General features: G+C 58.8%; 1 protein-coding gene across 7 annotated transcripts in view; it reads right to left on the bottom strand.

Annotated features, from left to right (window-relative positions):
- The window catches only part of CDH22 (cadherin 22), an 88,594-nt gene that overhangs the window by 19,537 nt on the left and 51,140 nt on the right, over window positions 1-17,917 (bottom strand). For all 7 annotated transcript variants that reach the window (XM_083744224.1, XM_083744221.1, XM_083744223.1 and 4 more), the window contains 4 exons: window positions 10,029-10,196; window positions 8,522-8,709; window positions 7,529-7,782; window positions 3,061-3,197 (listed from right to left, as the gene is read on the bottom strand). In XM_083744224.1, the coding sequence (XP_083600350.1) occupies window positions 3,061-3,197; window positions 7,529-7,782; window positions 8,522-8,709; window positions 10,029-10,196 (747 nt within the window). The remainder of the gene's footprint in view (window positions 1-3,060; window positions 3,198-7,528; window positions 7,783-8,521; window positions 8,710-10,028; window positions 10,197-17,917) is intronic.

Raw genomic sequence — 17,917 nt, 5'->3', positions numbered from 1 at the left:
CTCTCTCTCTCTCTCTCTCCTTCCCTCTCTCTTTCTCCCTCTCTCCCTGCCCCCCCCCCACTTTGAAGGCTGCCCCTTTACAACTGCCCTTTCCAGCAAAGGATCCCGACATAAATGGCGCTTTAAATTCAATATCCGCCATTAATATTTCATGATTACAAAGCGCTCCGGATAATGTCCCTGGCAGGAGCGTCTGGACAGTTAAAATGGATGAGTCAGAACTTCCTGACGGAGGAGAGGGGAGTCGGCGGGGAAGGCGCCCGCCCAGCGCTGGCACTAATGCGCCCTGACAGGCCCCTTCGCCCGCTGGGGGCTGCTGACTGGTCTGGAAATGGGAGCTGTTGCGGGGAGAGACGGCCCTTCTGATTCCTGTCGCCTTGTATTTGCGGGCAGAGAGAGGGATCCCCCCCCCCCCAGCCACGCAATGGGAGCCGGGGGGGGGCAGCAGAGCCCTTCTGCACTGTGGCCTGTGGGGGAAGAAGCCCCTGCAACTGGACCTACTGAACAGTTCTGAACCCTGCATCCCCGCCATGGGGCTGGCTGTGAAGAACACAGTCCATTAGGGGCGCGGCAGAGACCGGGAATTCTGGAAACATTTCTACTCTGGAAGGTAGTCACACCTCGGGTCCCTTCAGGTTAAGCCTTTTTGGGTTGTGCTTCGTGGCGACCCGGATGTAACGGAGCACGTTACTTCCGGGTTTTGCTGATTGTGCATGCGCAGACGCTCAAAATGACGTCACACGCATGCGCGGAAGGGGCAAATCGCAACCCGCGCATGTGCAGATGTGCGGACGCAGGTTGCGTTCACTTCAGGATGCGAACGGGGCTCCGGAACGGAAGGTACCACTGTAATTGCAAGACCCCCAAACATGCAAGGGCCTAACTCTGGCCCAGACCGCAAGGACGGACATTTCCGATGAAGGGAGAGATCTTTACCGAGGCAGAGGAGGCGGGCAGGCCAGGAAGAGGCCTTGAGTTGCAGCAGCCGCTGCTCTCCGGAAAAGGGGCAGAAATGGCGAGGGAGAGGGGCTGGCAGCAGCAGGCCCAGGATTCCTCTGCCCCCTGGGGACTCCAAGAAGCCCTGAGTGGTCTCCTCTGTCCCTTGTCGGATAGTCTTCTCAAGTCACCCAGCTGCAAATGCTGCATTCTTCTTCCGAAGAATAATTCAGTTTATACGCCGTCCTTTACCCAAAGATTCCAGGGCAGTTGGGAACGCCTCATGCCCAGCCTCTCCAAGGGGCCTTCCCAGAAGTGGCAGCTCCCTTGGACACTCGACTCCCAGCACCGTCAAGCTGGAAGGGTCCCCAAAGGCCATCTAGTCCCACCCCTGCATTGCAGGAAACGCTCTTGCATCTTCTTCTGCAGCCCCTCTGCCATCCTCCTCCTCATTAGCATTCCCTCTCCCCCTCCAGACAGGTGCCGCTTCCTACCTGCACTTGCCACGCATATTTATTCCTATTTATTCGGCTAACTCCTTCCTCCTCCCCCCAAGAGATTTCCTTTGGCAGAGCAGAGCCAGCCAGCCGGCTCTGCCAGGAGAGGGAAGGGGGGGGCGAGGAGGAGGAGGAGGAGGAAAGGAATCTGTCTCAGGGCCCTTCCCGAAATCCGCTTGCCCAGACCCCGGAGACCCAGCCGAGGGAGGCATCAAAGGCGGCGGCTGCCTGCCTTTGTTTCCTGCCAGCCTTGTTTGAAGTTGGGGGAAGCAGCATTCAAGCTGTTGGGCTTCCTCTTTGGGGAGAGCGGCAGAGATGGAACAGAGCAGCCCCCCCCCCAATAGAGACAGGCGAGGAGGACCAGGGAGGAGGGGGTAGTAAGCAGGAGCGCAAGAGCCAAGGTCCTCACAGGACCCCCGCCAAAAGCAGCACCCGCTGGTGGGGTGGGTTTGGGGGGCTGGAGCCGAGCTGCTCACTCTCCCCCACCATCTGCTTGGTGCTGAACCTCGGCCTCCTCCCCAGCTCCAGCCGCCTCCTGCAGGGCTCCCAAAAATACCATCTTTCACGCCTGCCTGCCTGCCTGCCAAGGACCAGGCTGGTTTGCAGAGAAATTGGGGGGGGGAGGCTACGTGTGAAGTGGGTGGGAGAGAGAGGGAGGGGAGTGTGGGGAGGGGAGCCCAGAGTGGGCACCCCATAAGCAGAGCCCAGGGGACCCCCCTGCCCAGGTGCAGCAATGGGGGAATTTTGGGTGCTGCAGAAAGAGGAGGGTGATTTGGAGAGGAGGCAGCAGCCGAGGGGGGAAGTGGGCTGGGACAGCCAGGCAGCAGCAGCACAGGCTCAGAGAATCAGAAGGAAGGGAAGCCAGAGGACATCCAGCCTGCCCCACCCCTGGTGCACTGTGCAGGGTCTCATGGACAAGAGGAAAGCAGCCTTTGCCCTCTTTTAGCTGAACTTCTTCACACAGGAGGCTGCGATGGCCATCCAGTTGGATGGCTTTAGAAGTTGGAAGGGAACCCTCAGGGCCATCTAGTCCAACCCCCTGCAAGGCAGGAATCACAGGGGGCCACCTGAACTCTGCTTAGAAACCTCCAGTGGAGGAGAATTCGCCGCCTCCCAGAGTCCGTCTCACTGCCAACATCTCTCACCATCAGAAAGTTACTTGATCTCCTTCAAAAGCGAAAGGTGGGACGCTCATAATCCTCCTGGAAGCCCCCAAAAGGGCTTGAGGGTGTTGCTCCTCCTTTGCCCCCTCCCTGACATTCCTGCCCCCTCCCTCTTTGCTGCTGCAGCCGTGAGGTTTTGGCTTTGCCTTCCTCCAGGGGAATCAAGAGGGGGCCTGAGGCACCAGCCCCAGAGACAGGCCAGGGAGGCGGGGGGATTCAGCCCCCCAGGAGGCCCCACACGCCAGGCGTGGCAGCGGAGGCAGAAGCACTGCCCGCCTGCCCATCCCAGCTCAGATTAATATTCCTGCTGGCTTGCCCCTTCCTGCTTCCCGTTGGCACCGGGGAGGGCTGCTTCAGGTCCAGACGCGCCCCTTTGCCCTCCTCCCGCCTCAGGGCTCTTCTCCTTCTTCTTGGCCCCCTCTGGGCTGACTCCATCCTGCCCACCTGCCCCCCCCGGGACTCACCTGCTTCCATGGCCAAGATGGTGATGTTGTGCCAGCCGGCTGTCTCCCGGTCCAGCACCTTGCTGGTCACGATGGCGCCGGTCAGCGGGTCAATGTCAAAGATCTGCTCCAGGTCGGTGCTGCGGTCGATGGCGTACCTGGGCACCAGGTGGGAAAGGGAGCTGTGAGGAGGATGCAAGGGAGGGGTGGGAGGCTGGCACATGGGGCAACGGAACTCTTGGGACCCTGATGTCAACCCCAGGGGGGGTAGGAAGGGGGTGCGGGGGTGCGGTCCGCCCCGGGTGTCACCCTGAGGAGGGGTGACAAAATTGCGGGTGGCACTCACCGTGGGCCCTGCAGCGCACCCAAACCATGCATGAGTGTAGCGAGTGTGCCATCCCTATGGGTGCCACTTGAGCGCTGTCTGTATGGGTGCTGTGCATGCGCAGCCTAGGCTTCTTCAGTAGTCCAGGCTCATATGTGATGTTACAGGATAGTGGATCTTATAGCATAGTAGCGGTGCATGAACTGACTAGAGAATGAACTGATCCACTGGGTCTTCTGCTTTACTTGTTGAACTTTATGATACCTCCGTTGAAATCTTGTGTGTTTATCGAGTGTGTTTCACGTAAACATAGGTTTCTTGTTGTTGTTTCACCCCCCCCCCAACAGGCAGGAAGCTTTCATGGCGGGGGGGGGGGCCTCTGGACGGCTCCTAGCCAGGATGGCACCGCTCTGCCTCCACAGTCGGAGGCAGCCAGGTTTCTGAATGCCAGTCTCTGGAATCCACAGGAGAAGAGAGTTGCTCTGGGGCTGTTTGCAGAGTTCCTACAATGGGCATCTGTTTGGCCACTGGGACAAGAAGATGCTGGACTAGAGGGGTCACAGGCATCCTGGTCCGGCTTCCGTGCCAGGGATGTGAGGCGACTGGCCCAGCAAAGAGCAGAGGGGAAATGCCAAGGAAGCGAGACTGCCAGGCCTTGAAGGCTTCTGCACCTCCGTCCGGATCCGTGCTTTGGACGCGTTCCCAGAAAAAGCAGCACCCTCTGCTGACCAGGTGTTCCTGAAGCAGCCCCAGCCCCCGGCCGCACCCTGCACAGCCCCTCCGACCCCCCGCCAGGCCGGTTGGGCATCTGCCTGCGCCGCTGTGCTGCCTCCTTTTTCCTCCGCAATAAAGTTAATGACTCGGATGGAGGAGCGCCGAGCGAGGGGCCCTCGTCAAATCCGCAGAGGATGACACAAACCGGGAGGAACTGTAAATATTGCAGAGGACAGGAGGATACAGGTTCCAAACGACCTTGACAGAGAGAAAAGCCAGGCGGGGAGGGAAGGGACAACTGCAGAGTGTTATGGCCCCCCGGGAGAGAGGAAAGCCCCACAAGTGCCCCCCCAGGGAAAGAAGAGCCTTGCGAGAGCCCCATAGCACTGGAGGGGCTTCCCCTGCAATGCAGGGAGCTGGACTGGGCGACCCTCAGGGTCCCTTCCAACTACAAGTCCCACCAACGGAAGCCAAGGGCTCCTGGGAGGGACCTTCAGCCAGATGCTTCCTGGCACTTCCTCTCTGTTCCTGGGCTGTGCCTTCTGCCCCAGCCAGGACAGATCCCTGACAGGGGCAAAAAGGAAAGCTGCTGCCCTGCGCATGCACCATGTGTGCCCAGCACCTGCTGCTTACTGGAGCTGCCCCCTGGATTCTGCAACGGAGGTGATGGCACAGTCACCCTCCTGAATGTGCCAGGCCTGACCTCCCAGCAGCAGCCCCAGAGGGCAGTCTCTGCCTGGCTGCCCTCTGCCACCTGCAAGCCAAGCTCTGCTAGGAGTTTGTGGCTTCTCCCGCTGCCTTGTCTCCCTCTTCTTGGCCCTCCTTTTGCCCCCACAACTGCCCCCTCCCTCTACCCCCCACAAGCAGCAGAGGAGGGCAGCCCCACCTCCAGGGTGGCGGGGGAGCAAACGCCAGGCGACATCCAGCGCGGCTGCTGGGAGATGCTGCGCCAGCGGTGCCAGGCCAGAGGCGGCAGGTCACGGCCCCCTCGCCTCTCCGCTCGCCCTCCTAATTGCCTGGCTGGCAAGATTATTTTCAATCAGGTCTGCTTTGTCTCTGGGGGATTTATCGTCTTTTATCCGGCTATGAAACAAGCCAAATTGCTTTGCTGCTGCCTGCAATGGTGTGTTTGCGTGGGGGCTGCTGCCCGGGGGGCCGAAGGTGGGGAGGAAAGGGTGGGCCTGTCCAGAGGGAACCTTGGCCTCAGCTGCTCTGCACCCAGCGCAGGGCTTGATCCTGCCTCGGAGGGAAGAGGGCACAGGAGCAGACCCTGGCCCAAGCCAAGGCCCCCAGGGGTCGGCCTCAGGAGCTACTTCCAGGTCACGGTTCAGCCTGAAGACCTCCCCCAGTTCCCACTTTGTGCCGGGGCTGAGCATGTGCAGAGTGCATTTCCCTCACTGCTGCCAAAGCACATAGAAAGAAGACCCCTCACTTTTTTCTCAGTCTTGCCAACCCTCCCGAACTGAGGATTCACAGACTCACAGAATTGTAGAACAGGGAGAGACCCCCAGGGGTCATCTAGTCCAACCCCCTGCAAGGCAGAGCTCAGCGGAGGCAGACATGTCACCTGCAGGTCCAAAATACCTACAGGTGCTCCAGGGGTGTTTTGAGGGAAGCCGGACTTATTACGTTTTGCATGCTGTATGAAAGCAGCGTCAGTGATACACAGAAAGAAAAGGATGCCCTTCTCTGCCCCCCCCCCGAGCCCAGCTCTCTCAGCCCTCACGTGCCCCATTGCCCCCCCCCCAGCAGCGCCCTCCAGCGAGGCCTGCCCTGCCCAGCCCTTCCCTGCACCAGCTAAACCAGTTTGTGCCCCCACCACCAAAGGCAGCAGTTCTGCCCCCCGCCCCATGCCTAGCTGGTTCCTTTGAGGCAGCCGGAGCAAGAAGCCCCTGCTTGGGATGCTGCTGGTGTCGCCAGCTTCCCTCTCCTCCTCCTCCTCCCAACGGCATCGCCTGTTGTTTGGCTGGGCAGAGCAGAGAGCGGCTTCTCCTCCCCCTTCTCCTGCGCTTTGGCGGTTTCCTTGGCACTCGCCTGCCTCAGCCCTTCCTTGCCACCCCCAAAGGCAGCGGCGGCAGCCGAGCGAGGGGCTCATCCTGGCAACCTGGCATGTGCATTGCTGCTGCTGCTGCTGCTGCTGCTGCTGCTGGGCTCTGGGAAGCTTTTCAAGCGCGGTGTGAAAAGCTCTTTGTGGTGTTTGTTTTCCCTGCCTGCCGCCTTTGTGCCGGAGCAGGTTGGCGCTCTCGGGCGTCGCGGGAGTCTGCAAACCGCCTGTGCCCAACACGTGTCTGCGGCGCCAGCGAGTGCCAAGGAGCAACAGCGTCTCTACAGAGTGCCAGCCTGCAGCTCTGCATCGCAGCCGGGGGGAAACAGAAGAGGGGCTCCAGCGGGCGCAGGCGGGGAGGAAGGCTCTGTCCTGGGCAGAGACGAGAGCGGAGGCCTGTCTGTCCTCCCAGCGAATCACAGCTGAAGCATCCCTGGCAGACGGCCATCCGACCTCGGCTTAAAAACCTCCAAGGAAAGGGAGTCCACCATCTTCCCAGAGAAGAGAGGAAAGGCTTCTCTCCAGTGGCCCCCGTCTGTCAGGCCAGCTGGGGAAGGGCAGTGCCAACGTTGCACAGAGGTGACGGGAAGGGGGTCCACCTGGGCACAGGCCCTGCTGATCTGCCCTCTTTGCTCACCTGTGGCGCAGAGGCCCCTGGGCTCTGCTGGGCCAATCTTGGTTGAGCCCCAGAACCAGAGCAGAGCAGCTGGGCCTGCCTCCCCCCCCCCCTCACCACCGCCAGAAACCTGCACCTTGTCTCCCTTCATGCCTCTGGCATTCCGCTGGCACCCAGAGCCCACCCATTCTGAGTGACAGCCAGCTGACTTTGCATGGCCCACTTCTGCGGGACCCCTCTGCCCCATCCCCAGACCCCTTTGCCTCTCTTGAGACACAGTCAGAAACTCAAAGCAGAAACTCAGGAACTGGGATATATAATCTAGCACCGATTGCACAACCAGATTTTCAGGAATGTGCATGAAAAGGCAAGGAAGTGCATGTGCATGCATTCAAGATGTGCATGTATGTGATATGTGCAAAAAGGAAAAGATCCACGAACTACACAGAAGGCCATCCACTCCCCCCCCCCAAGTTCATCTCACAAATATAGAAACTTATTTCTTGCCAAAGGACTTTGCAGAAACCTCTCCTCAAAAGCACAAGTTTTGTGCGACATGAAGCCCACGGCCACCTTGCAGATTCCGGATCCCTCCTTCTCTGCCTCCTCCCAGGCTTAGGTGCCCAGAACCTTCTTACCTTTTGCTCCTTCTTGTCCCCTTGGGGTCTCCCACCTCAGCTGCCCATGCACCCCACTTGCCTTTGCAACCGCCCCCTTTCCTGCCCCACTTCCTCCCTCTCCCCGCACCACGCGCCCATTTCCCAGACGGAGGAGAGGAAGCCCTCCTTACCGGACAGGTCTGTTTGCCACATCGGGGTCCAGGGCGGTGACCATGCCCACCAAGGAGCCCACCGCCGCATCCTCCTGCACCTCCATCAGGCCGTCAGGGGGCTGGAACTCGGGGGGCTCGTCCACATCCAGCACAGAGACGCGCACAATAGTCTGGTCCCGGAAGGTGCCCAGGTCCACAAAGCGGGGGTCTGCAAACTTGTTCAGGGCCTCGACCACCACTGTCTGCACACTCTGGGCCTCAAAGTCCAGAGGCTGCAGAGAAAAGAGGGTTTCTTGTGGGGTGAGCAGTGGGCTGACACCATCCAGGCTCCCCCCAAGCCCTGCCCCACCCCTTGGCCACCCAAGGTTGAGAGCCAGGTGAGAGCCAGGGGCACCTCCCTCTTGCAAAAGGCTGGAGGAAGGAACTGATCCCTTTAAGGGTGGCAGCGCCCAGCCGGGTCCTCTGGGGCCAGTTCTGCAAAGAGGCACCGATAAGCAGCTCTATGTTTTAGGGGGCAGAGCTCTGTGGGGAGCAGCTGCCTCGCATGCAGAGGGACCCAGGTGCACCCGCCTGGCAGCATCGCCTGGCAAGGCTGGGAGGGGCAACCCCAGAGAGCGGCTGCCAGTCAGGGCAGACAAGCCAGAGCAGGGCCCACGGGCTGGCTCTGCAGCAGCAGCTCTCCGTCTCCTGCCTGGAAGGAGGGGGCCCCAGTCTGACGCAACGCGAGACGCTCAGAAGATGGAGGCAGGCAGAATCCCGCAGGCGGGCTGGCATGCTCCGAATTCTGAAAAAGCTGAAGAGTCCCGAGATCCCCGTTTCCCAGGCAGAGGGAAGCCTGCCAGCCAAGCAGAACTGGGAGGCGTCCAGAACTGATCTGAATGGTATAGAATGGTGAATGCTGGGACAGCTCCCCTGAGGCCCTGCTGTGGCCAGAGGATCCCCCCCAGCTTCCCCCAACACCCACAAAGGGGAGAAGGGGACCCCCCCCAGGGCCACACACCCCCGGCTCACCTTCTGCACGGAGATGAGGGCTTCCTGTGTGTTGCTGTCGGTGGTCACCCGGAAAGCCCCCAGCCCCCCCTCGTCCTTGACCTGGTAGGTCATGTCGGTGTTCTCGCCCACGTCAGAGTCCTCGGCCTTCACCCTCCCGATCAGAGTCCCCACGGGGGCCGTCTCCACCACACTGAACTGGTACATCTCTGGGGGGGGGGGAGAAAGAGGCTGGGTGAGGGTCTCGCAGGGAGGAAGGTTCCTGCTTAAGAGCCACCCCATCGCTGCCTCTGAGTCCCGGCACACTCACATCCCCCCCCCCCCAAAAAAGGAACCCATCTTCAAAGCACGGATGAAGCAAGGGAGTTTGAGTGGGTGGCATAACCTCAACCATGGATCTCTGGAGGGGACAACCCCTTCGATCAACATGGAACTGAGAGGCATTCTGCAAAAATTGATCTTCCAGGTCTACTGCACAATGTCTCTCTAGGGACGGTCTAATTCGGATGGACTCTGGCCCTGTCACGATGTTGGCAGGTCCAGTGGCATTTCCCTTTGAGTCTGCATCACTTTTGTATCGGAGCAATCCTGGATATTTGCAGATGTTTGCTCGTTTTCAGATCCTATCCCCTTGGATGAACAGCAGGATGAGAAAAGTGGACTTTAGGAGCCCTTTGGGTCACAAAGCGACTGGAAGGATTAATACTCGCCGTCTGCTGGGCAATGGTCTGAGGACCTGAATGTCCCGACTACATCTGCACCCACTTTTTCTTTTTTGTAAACTCCACTTTCACCTGGACATCATTTTGGACATTTGGATCTTGCATGTCCATCTTGGGTGGAGGGCATTGATGCTTCTTGCCTTCCCAATGTGCCCAGGGTTGATAGCATCGTGTTTCAGTCCCCCACCCCGTATATTTTCTCTTTGCTGTTTTTCTTTAACTTAATAAACTTCCATTTTAGGGGAAAATAATAATAAAAAGCAGTGATATGGATTTTCTAGGAAAAAAAGAACTTGGAAGTTTTCTGTAGAAAAAAAAATTGGGGGTGGGATAATGTTCTAATGCCCTGCAGAGAGATCCCATTGCATTTTACTCATAATTTATAAAGCTAAAAACTGCCAAACGGCCCAGCTCGCCTAATCCTGGATTTGCATTTGTCATCAAGTCATTGGTTCTGAGATGTCGGGAAAGGGAATCTCTCATGGGGGGGGGGGAGTCCTGTGTAAATCTGCCTATCCCACACCAGAGTTTTCAGGGGCACACACACCCTTCACAGCTTGCACAGAGCCTGCAGCCTAAAAGCAGGGGCACCCCAGCCTGGCACCGGGAGAGTGTGCATGGCACAGGCAACGTGGCCCCAGTGCCCAGCTGGCAGGGCCCACCCCGCTGCCTGGTCCAGCAGCCCACTGCCAAGGCAGCCCAAGTGGGGCACCCAGCTCTGCCTGGACAGCTGCCCCCCGCAAAGGAGCTGCCGGCTGCTGCCACCCTCCCCCCATCCGCCCATCCGCCCCGCAGCCCATGCTCACTCTGGGGGAAGCGTGGGGGGTTGTCGTTGACATCCGTGATGACGATGGTGACGGTGGTGGACCCCGAGAGGCCTCCCAGCTGCCCGGCCATGTCCGTTGCCCGGACCACCACCTCATAGCGGTCTTGCGTCTCCCGGTCCAGGTTGGCCACCGCCGTCCGGATCACACCTGCAGAAAGCCCCAACATGTCAGTGGGGGGCCAGGGGGGCCCCCAGGAGCCTCAAGGGGCCACGCCCAGCCCCAACACCCCTGCCTTCCCTCAGCCCCCCCCCACAAACTGTGCCAAGGAGGAGACCCACAAAGCACTCCCTTGGCAGGGGGCAAATCCCAAGGTGGATGTGGGAACAAGCCCAATGCTCCCCCCCCCCCGCCCAGTCTCCAACAACTGGTACTTGGAAGCATATGGGGAAATGCAGGAGGCCTGGACCCACGGCTAAAGAAAGAGCCCCCAATCAGCTGGCTGCCCCACAGCAAGGAAGAGGTGGCGCCCAAGGGTCGTGGGGCATAAGGGGGCAGGATATGCACCTGGGAGATCTTTGGGGGCAGGGAATGTCCCCTGTGGGGCAGCCGCCGCCTTGGAGGGCCCCCCTGGGCAGGCCCCCAGGGTGCCCCCAGGCAGGCCCTAATCCTGGCCCCTTCAGGCCTTTTTCACGCACACCCCACATGTATTTTGCCATCTTTTGGTGCCAATTTTCCCTTTTCATGGGGAAATCCAACAAGTTGGAAAACACACGTGTCACATGTTGCCAGTGAGCGTTTGCAGGATCTCAAAGACTCGCTTGCCATACTAAGCTCCCGTCTGGAAGTCCCCTTAATTGGGACGCAGCAGTGCGGGCGAAGGGGGGGCACAGCTGCAGGGGGAATCCCTCCCCCCCCCCCGCATCTCTTGGCTGCAGCTGCTGCTGCAGGGGGGCAGGATGAGGCTGTGCCTGGTGCTGGGCGAGATCCAAGGATCTCTGCTGCCTGTTTGTCTCAGCAGCTCAGAGAAGCACCAGCTGCTTGTTAACTCGTCAGATCAAAATAAAGATCTTTCTGATGAACTCTGCTGAAGCCGCTATAAATAGCTGCCTGCTGCCCTGCAGGAGCCGGGAGAGTTTGGGGAAAAGCAGGGATCGGGCAGAGATGCCACCTCCCCACCACCACCACCCATGGCAAGGAGCTGGCTGGCACCCAGGGGAGCCAGGCTGGCAACCAGCCAGCTGCAGGAAAGGCAGCTGTTGGGGAGGGGGCAGCGGGGGCCAGTTTTAGCTCAGCTGCTCAAAGGCAGCGGGACCAGGATGGCATCCCCGTCGCCCACTGGGCACCAGGCTCCTCCGCCAACCATTTGGCAGCCTGGATCCCGACTCCTGCGCCCGCCCAGCCCTTTTACTTCTCTTCGTGCAATTGCCCGCACCTCCTACACTTGTGGGGGTGGACTAGATGACTCTTCCCAATCTACAATTCTGTGATTCTGTGCAATGCAGGGAGGCAAAGGGCAGGAAGAAAAATGGCCTCCTCGTAACACGGTGCCAAAGAGGACTCGGCTGGCCCCCAGCAGCCTCGCCCAGTTTCAAGAGCCACCTGCTTCCCGACTGCCATGGGGGGAGCCAGGCTGTGGGTCCGGGGGGGTCGGAGGTAGATGGTCTCGGAGTGGGGAGATGTGATTTTGCCAGCATGGCAGGGGATTGGCTTCAATGAGCCTCGTGACCCTCCCATGGGACTTACCCTCCCATGATTCTAGCATGGGGCAGAGCTGCAGATCCAGCCCCCTGACCAAGGCGGTGGGTCCCACGAGGTCACTCTGCTGTCAGGGAAACATCCTTCCTGGCAGCGTCTCTCCAGAGCCCTTGCATTTGGGGCAGGGAGCCTGCTGGTGGCTCAGTGCTTCCCCGGGGCTGGTTTGGGGGCGCAGCCAAGTGGGGGCCGGAGTGCTGGAGAGGCCAGGCCTGCGCGCGCGCCCCCCCCGCCCCGCTGCTGCCTCTCAGCTCTTCCCAGGAGACGCTTGGCAGCCCCGAAGGCTCTGCTCATTATCCCGCCGCTGATGGGCTGATTGTCAGGAGGCATCACTGCTGGCTGGACCCAAAGCCGCTCCTGGCCTCTCTCCCTGGCTGACAGCTGTCAGCCGCCGTGCCCTGCAATTACCTCCGCCTCACCCCAAAAGCTCTGGCTGCCCTCCCTGCCACCAGAAAGAGGGAGAGAAGGGGGGCACGCTGCTTGCTCGATGCAAAATGTTGCAAAGTCCAGCAAAAAGCTCTCCCCCCCTCGCTGCCCATCCTGCTGGGGCTGAGCTTGCAAAGAGAAGCAGAAGGGGCTCAGCACCACCTTTCCAGAGAGCCAGAGCAGCTGCCTTGCATGCAGAAGGGCTCAGGTTCAACCTCTGTCAGCCGCTGCTGCCAGTCAGTGCAGACAACACTGAGCTAGACACACCAAGGCTTTGGCTCTGTGTGAAGCAGCTCCTTGCATTCCTCTCTAAGCCTTCCCACATGCAGGGAGTCCCAGGCCTCCTCCTTCATCCCTGGCCCATGCGAAGGCACAGCAGCTGTGTGCCTCTGAGCATGGGAAGAGCGCTCCTGCAGCAAAGGGCTACCAGATGGCACATCCCTCCTGCACTTGCTGCCTCCCTGCTGGGGAACAAGGGGGGAGGGCACTGCCACCCTGGGATGGGGGCGGGGGGCAAGAGAGAGCTGGGAAGAGGGCCAGGCCAAGGATCCTCCTGGTCAGAGCTGGCATCCGGGTGGCAGGGCCCTTGGGAGGCAGGACATCCAAAGAAGCAGAAAGTTGGAAGATCCTGAACATCTTCAAGCAACCTATTGCAGTCGTTAAGAGTCGTCAACAGGCTCATCAGAGCTATCTGCCAATCACCCATTCCCACCACCCTTCTGAGCAATACCCCTCCCCACCTTCTCACTATATAGAAGGGTCTGGTGACTTCTGTTTCAGTGTATCTGAAGAAGTGTGCATGCACACGAAAGCTCATACCAAGAACTGACTTAGTTGGTCTTTAAGGTGCTACTGGAAGGAATTCTTTTATCTTCAAGCAAGTCCTTCTTCGCGCAAGGCAGAATTAAACTATGGAACTCCCTGCCTCAGGAGGCAGGGATGGCTGCCAACCGGGATGGTGCACTTTGCTGCCTCCACTGCATCCTGATTGTGCCGTCCGGCAGAGCTTTCCCGGATCACGCATGCAGGGCGCTTGACAGTCTGGCCAAAGGAGGCAGTTCAAGGTGACTCGTTTGCAAAGCATCTAGAGGAGAAAGCCACTTGCACCCGCCAGGATCCTGGCTCCGCTGTTACAGCAGATGCATCTCAAGGAAGGTCCAGAGTAGAGTATATGGAAAGGCTCAAGGATCTGGAAAAGGGGCTTGGACTGCTCAGGGAGACCCCTTGCACTCTAGACCCCGATAAAACCAGCCGGGAGGGGACAACTGGCTGGGCCATGATGGCGAGGAATTCCTTCCTGGGAGAAGGGGCGCTCCTTGCCTGCTTGAAACCCTCTCTGCTTTCGGAAAATCTAACCACTGGTCAGTTGCAAAGCCTCTCCCGATATGCCCCACAGAGGACCTTAAGGTCCATAAATAGCAACACCCTAGAGGTCCCAGGCCCTAAGGAAGTCAGATTAGCCTCAACCAGAGCCAGGGCCTTTTCAGCACTGGCCCCGGCCTGGTGGAACGCTCTGTCTCATGAGACCAGGGCCCTGCGGGATCTGGTTTCTTTCTGCAGAGCTTGGAAGACAGAGTTGTTCCGCCTGGCCTTTGGCTTGGAATCAACTTGATCTCCTCCCATAGCTGTCAACTTTTCCCTTTTCTTGCGAGGAATCCTATTCAGAATAAGGGATTTTCCCTTAAAAAAAGGAAAACGTTGACAGCTATGTCCCCTCCCCCTCTTTCCTTTATCCTTTCTCCTTCTGTGATGGAACTCCTATTTGGGGACTTCCCTGGCTTTTTTCTGGCCCTCATAGGACCAGTCTGGATAGTTGGCCTTGGTGAAGATTTGACATTTTCATCCCCAAAAAGTTTTTGATTTGAGTTCCTACTGAAATGAGGCTGCATCTTAATGTTGTATTTTAATCTTGTTTTTAAGTTGTGTTTTAATCAATTGTTTTTGTACTGGTGTTAGCCACCCTGAGCCCGGTCTTGGCTGGGGAGGGCAGGGTATAATAAAATTTAATAATAATAATAATGAGGCTGGCCTGACACTTTCTCTCCATCACTTTAGGCACCAGGCAGAAACATTCCTCACCTCCCAGGCCTTTGGCTTATTCAACAATCTATGGCCTTTACAACTGGGGGGGGGGGGGGCATTGCTTCTGTTTGTTAGCATGGTGTGTATTTTTGTGTTTTATATTGTAAACCTCCCTGTGATCTTTGGATGATGGGGGGAATAGAAATTCTAATTCTAATTCTAATGAGGATGATGATAAATGGAACAGCTTGCCCAAAATACCAGTTGCCCAAAACCACTGGAGGGGAGGGGTCGCTGGCCTGATCCTGCACCTCTCCTGGTCCTCTCCTGTTCAGAAGGGGGTGGCGTGTGGCTTCTGCAAGTTGCTGAAGCTCCAGAGCCAGGCGGCGTCTCATTGGAATGGAAACTGCTCCGTTAATTAAAGGGTCTGAAGCGTTTTATAATGAAAATGATTCTTGTCAGCAGCGCTGTGATGAGAGGGACGTCACGGGGGGTGGGGGCTCAGCGGAGACAGAAGCTCATCATCCTCCCAGCAGGAAGGGAGCCCAGGGCCCTCCAGCGAGGCCTCAGCACCGGGCAGAATGAGGGGGGCGCTGGGATGCTGGCAGGGACCCTGCTCTGCCACCGGCTCATCAGCTTCCACTCCAGCCCCGAGGGGGAAAACCCTCCCACCAGTCGGACTCCATCCCATAATTATGCATGCAATCCAAGGAAGAGCTGGACCCGCCTCCCATGTCATCCCCATGGAAGGAGAAAGAGGCCAGGGGCCTGAGCCATCCCAGAATATGCTGACCTTCTGCCTCTCCGCTGGTGCCGTCTAAGGGAGAACTCAAACAAACGCAGCTTCTCCCCTCGTTGGGCACCTCTGCCCACATTGCAGGGGTTGGACTAGATGGCCCTGGGGGTGCCCTCTACAATTCTGTGACACACTCTGGGCTCACTGCGAGGCCATGAAGACTCAGAGGCAACCCAGGGAGTTGGGGGGGGGGGCACAGCTGCGTCTGCTGGCTTTCATTATCTCCACAGCCCCCCCCCCTCCACACCCGATCGCCTCTCTTTTAAATAACTTCTCCACTCGCACGAGTGATTCCACCTCCCCGCCTTTGGCTCCGTGCCCATCTCTCTCACACAAGGGTTGTGGAAATCGGGGGGGGGGGGGAGAGGGAGGGAGGGACAACTGCAAACTGCTGGGCTGCTTCTTCTTTCAACCTGCCTTGCCAGGAGCCTCATAGGGGCTGAATTTGCCCCCAAAACTGGGACAGACAACAGAAAGTCCTGCTTCACGCAGCGCATTGTTAACCTGTGGAACTCCCTGCCACAGGAGGCAGAGATGGCCACCAACCTGGATGGCTATGAAAGAGGATCAGGCAAATTCAGTGGCTCCCAGCTCCCACAGTCAGATGCAGCAACACTTCTGAATCCCTGTGGCCAGTCAAGGCAGCCAGCACTGAGTCCAAGCGGCCTCATCCTGGCTCAGCTCATTCCTGGATTGCAGGGGGTTGGACTAGATGACTCTTGAGGGTCCCATCCAACTCTATGTTCTAGGACTCTCTGTTCCTCAAAGCCTCACCCAGTGGCCCTGGCAGGGGAACCCGATTGCCCTGTGTGCCAATTCCCGCAGGAGCAGCGGCCCCACCTGTCGGCCTCTCCAGAGCCAGATTCTCGGCCCAGGGGTCCCCTCTCCCCCCCCCCGCCCCCTAACAGATGGGGCCTGGGGACTCTGCCTAAGACGCCACAAAACGAAGCCAAATCCCAAATCCCTCTGATTAATTTCCACTTTACATCCGTAAATGCATCCTCATTTCCTAAGGAGGCGGCAGGCAGGGAGGCGTCTGACCCCGGCTTCAAAGGGCAAGAGCCCCTGGGGCGGAAGGCGCTGGCAGTGCCCTTGGCCAGACTCGGACGCCGCCTCCTGCAGAAGCGGACAAGCCCAGCCGCCTCAGCCTCCCCTCCCCCCCCAGACAGCAGCAGAAAGGAGGAGACGCCCAGGGCACCAGGCCAGGTCCTCCCTCTGCCCAGACGCAGCAGGGCTTGCTGGGCAGTGCCAACAAAGCTGAATGCTGGGAGATTCAGGGTAGACCAAAGGAAGGATGGAGCAGAGTTAACCTATGGAACTCCCTGCCACAGGAGGCCGTGAGGGCCACAAGCTTGGATGGCTTGGAAAGAGGAGGAGATAAATCCATGAAGGAGAAAGAAGCCATCAAAGGTGGTTGGAGGCCAAAATGCTTGTGAATGCCAGGAGGGGAGAGGGCTCTGGGGTCAAATCCTGCTTGCAGGTTTCCCGGTGGGGCATCTGGTTGGCCACTATGAGAACAGAAGGCTGGACGAGATGGTCCCCCTTTGGTCTGATCCAGCAGCCAGCTCCTCATATTCTCTTATGGAACCTCCAGGTCCAGATGAATTCTATCTGGATTTCTACGAGAATTGGGTCACAGTGAGAACAGGATGCTGGGCTAGCTGGCCCATTGGCCTGATCCTGCCGGCTTCCTTTTTGGAGAAGGTTGAGCAGGAGGCCCTCAAAGAGAAGGCCAGAGCTCCTCCTTTCCCTTTCCGCTCGTGCAAAGACACGCACGGTCCCGCCAAGCCTTGCGCAGGACATTCGCACCCGCGTGCGACAGCCCAGCCAGCAGGGCTGCTCCCCGCCTGGGTCTCCTCGCGTGATCAAGGCGAGGGAGAAAGCAGGTCAAAGTCAAACAGGAAAAGAAAACGGCTCTCCATTATCGTATATTACGAAAAATGAAGGTGCCAGATTTTATGGCTCCTTTTACAGCATTAATGATCACGATGGCTCTGCAAGTTAAGCTGCTGATCTGGGCAATTAAACCTGATGCTCCGAGCACAGGAAGGAATTGCCAGGCGGAGCAGCTTGCCAGGTGCATGACGGGACCCGGCCGGAGTTGGGGGGGGGGGGCCTTCCGTGGCCTCTGCCCTCAGCAGGACAAACGGCTCCCCGGCGGCTCTGCCAGCTCCCATGCCACCCAAGCCAGCGCAAGTTGGCAGCCTGCTCCTGGACCACCGACAACTGCTGCCACCCTGGCTCTGAGGAGGTCTCTTGATGCCACGCTCAATGGAGGGGGAAGTGGGTACAGAAGCTGCCTGACTTCCAAAGGGCTTTTGTGGGATGCCAGGATGCCAGCCCAAGTTAGGAGCGGCAGAGACCCCCAGGCGAGGGAGGAGAGGAAGGAGCAGGTCTCCATCTCACGCAGGTAATTCCTGCAGCCCCTGCCCCTGCCCTCCACAGCGCCCCCTGCAGGCAGGCAGAGAGGGAGGCATCTCCTGCCCAGAAACAGACCAAGGCTGCCACATTGGAAAGAAGACTCCTGCGGCAGCAGTAGAAAAAGCGTGGCTCCCGTTTCCAAGCAGAGAACCAGCCTCCTCCAAGGATCCCTGGGGACCTTTGGGGGCACTTTGCAGGGTGTGGGCAGAGGCAGCTGCTTGCCCAGGAATAGCCAGAGTGGGCAGGCCTGTGAATCTGACGCATCGCCGCGCATTGAAACTCCCCACTCAACTTGAGGACGGAAAGAAGCAAAGGGGGATGGATGGATGGATGGATGGATGGATGGATGGATGGATGGATGGATGGATGGAGAGACACTCGAGCCCCACAGATGCCCCACGGAAGCCTGGCTGGCAGTTTCTGGGTTTCAAGGGTGCTGGTCCCTTGCCACCCCTGCGGGGATCCTGAGCTGGGTTCCAAGACTGCCAGCCCAGGCCCTCTTGGCTGCTTC

The sequence above is a fragment of the Podarcis gaigeae genome (assembly GCF_964106915.1).
Source record: "Podarcis gaigeae genome assembly, chromosome: 6".
In the NCBI taxonomy this organism is placed as follows: domain Eukaryota; kingdom Metazoa; phylum Chordata; class Lepidosauria; order Squamata; family Lacertidae; genus Podarcis; species Podarcis gaigeae.
Note: the sequence above shows the minus strand (reverse complement) of the source record. Positions and strands in the feature narration are given on the sequence as shown.